The sequence below is a fragment of the Cyprinodon variegatus genome, unplaced genomic scaffold (assembly GCF_000732505.1).
Source record: "Cyprinodon variegatus isolate N-32 unplaced genomic scaffold, C_variegatus-1.0 Scaffold1134, whole genome shotgun sequence".
NCBI classification, from domain to species: Eukaryota; Metazoa; Chordata; class Actinopteri; order Cyprinodontiformes; family Cyprinodontidae; genus Cyprinodon; species Cyprinodon variegatus.
Window position 1 is genome coordinate 198,557 of NW_015151587.1, and position 2,288 is coordinate 200,844.

The following is a 2,288-nucleotide window of genomic DNA, read 5'->3' on the forward strand; positions in this document are numbered from 1 at the left end:
GTGGGGGGTCGGGTTTGACGTGGTGGTGCTGGCGGGGGGGTCCAGATAGACCATGTGGTTCAGTGGTGGGGGTCCAGATAGACCATGTGGTTCAGTGGTGGGGGTCCAGGCAGCTGATGGTTCTGTGTTTTCGTCCAGGTGGACTATGACAACCATCCTCTGTATAAACACGGGAAGACGGGTCGGAGACAGTCTCCTGTGAGAATCTTCACCAACATTCCACCCCAGGATGTGGTTCTGCCAGCAGAGGAGGGCTACAGGTACCAGAGGTCACATGGTCCAGAACCAGGAACTAAGATCCGGGTCCAATGGTGGCTCTGTTTGTTTCTGCAGGTTCTGCTCGCTGTGCCAGAGGTACGTCAGCTCCCTGAACAAGCACTGCTCCGCCTGCAACCTGTGTCCATCTAAGGTAGCGCCGCCGGCCCCCAGGGGCCCCGTCTATCTGGCCCCCTGCCATCCCCTGCAGTTCTGATCCCAGCTGTGTTTGTGCCTCCAGGACGGCCGTCAGTGGAAGCACTGCTCCGCCTGCAGCAGATGTGTGAAGCCCTGTAAGAGAGGAACATCTGGACACGGTTGGTTGGACGTCCTGGACGTCCTGGATGTGTGGACTAACCAAAGCTGTCTTTAACCAGCCTGGAGACACTGCCTGGCCTGCAGCCGCTGCGCCCTGCCTGACCACCCCTGTAGGAGCGCCGGAGGAAGAGGAGGAGCGGCGGAGGACGGCTGCTTCAGCTGCGGCAGCCTGCAGCACAAGCAGAACGCCTGCCCCCTCAGAGCCCGCCCCCGGAGCAGCAGGTGAGCCTCAGGTAGGCGTCGCATCTCCAGAGAAAGGAACCCAGCGGGTCTGAACCCGTCCTGATGTCTGTGTTCAGCTCCGGGCCCAGAGCCAGGAGGCGGAGTCAGAAAGCATCCCGCCACGCAGCGCCGCCTGGAGCACAGAGCAGAGCCGCTCGGCCCCTCTGACCCCCCCTGCTGTTTGGGAGAGTAAGTTCACCATCTGGGAACCCACCAGAACAGAACCAGCTGGGCTGTACCGGTTCTGACCCGATTAAAACCCCGGGAGGAGACTAAGATGGAGCCAAACAAAGGGGCGGAGTCAGACCACAAGCAGTATATGGAAGTAGCAGCATGGCGCTCTGAATGAAGGGGGCGCTGTTCCCGGTACCGATGATTTAAAACCTTCCAGCTGTTAGAACAATAATAATTAGAAAAAGTGAGAATGCTTCTGCTGAATGAATCAAAAAGCTGAAATTACCTGAAGAACATGAAAATGTGAAAGAAGTCATCAGAAACTTCAAACCGCAGAAAACATTTGAAAACATTTTTTAGGGTAGAATCATTTGGCAGTAAAATGGCAGAAACAGATTCATCTTAAAAGCTGCACAGCCAAACCACACATGATGTCAAAGAATGTCTTAAAGTGGGGACTAAAAGGGTCTTAATATAATGTCTCCCAAGTTCCTAGAAATATTTCTAAAGACATTTTGAAGGGGGGGGGCACAGGCGTGTTATGAATCAGCAGCAAACAGAAAAGCTTCATTCCTGCCCAGAAAGAGCAGAATGAAGCCAAAGTTCACAACATCGGCTGAAAAATATTAAATTAGAGAAATTACAAAGAAAAACTAGAATCTTATCTGGTTGAAGAAAAAAGGAGTAGCTTAAGGATGGGGAGTAAAATGTTGAGGAAGATGGTATTCAATAAGTGTCAACATTTTCAAATCATATGGAAATGTTGATACTTGGCAGAACAATTTGAAATGATTGAAAATGTGTCGGTTGATCAGCATAAAGAACTGTTATCTTTCTAGAGTCTTTCATGGATGAGTGTCAAGGGAAGGGTCATGGCCAGCAGTGACATGGAATCCATTTCTAAATGTGAAATCACTGGTTTTCCATGTTATTGGCTGAATAGATGCTCTATTAGAGCAAAAACTGGAGACTTTTATTGTGAAATTTGCTCTGGAGCGTGATTTGAAAACATCTCTAGTAGGGATGGAACGGTTCGGTTCGGTTTATGTTGATTGTTAGGAAAATCTATTATGTCTTGTATAGTATAACAGGTGTTGCACAATGCTTGCACACTGTTGCACTTTTATCCACAGCTTTCTTTCCGCCGTCATCGTAGGTCACTCTAAATGCAAAGTGGTCCCATACAGCAGACCTATAAAGTGCTGCTGGCGCGTCTTCCAACTCCTGTTCTTTCCCACTCGCCATACCCACACAAGGAATTTCCCTCCCACCACCCATCCCATACACACGCACACACACTGAGCCCACAGACCCCCCAG

General features: G+C 50.3%; 1 protein-coding gene across 2 annotated transcripts in view; it reads left to right on the forward strand.

Moving 5' to 3' along the window:
- zcchc4 (zinc finger, CCHC domain containing 4) overlaps positions 1 to 2,288 on the forward strand; it is an 18,673-nt gene that overhangs the window by 15,347 nt on the left and 1,038 nt on the right. For both annotated transcript variants that reach the window (XM_015400702.1, XM_015400704.1), the window contains 5 exons: positions 139 to 260; positions 334 to 409; positions 497 to 548; positions 633 to 795; positions 873 to 984. In XM_015400702.1, the coding sequence (XP_015256188.1) occupies positions 139 to 260; positions 334 to 409; positions 497 to 548; positions 633 to 795; positions 873 to 963 (504 nt within the window). In that variant the 3' untranslated portion in view covers positions 964 to 984. The remainder of the gene's footprint in view (positions 1 to 138; positions 261 to 333; positions 410 to 496; positions 549 to 632; positions 796 to 872; positions 985 to 2,288) is intronic.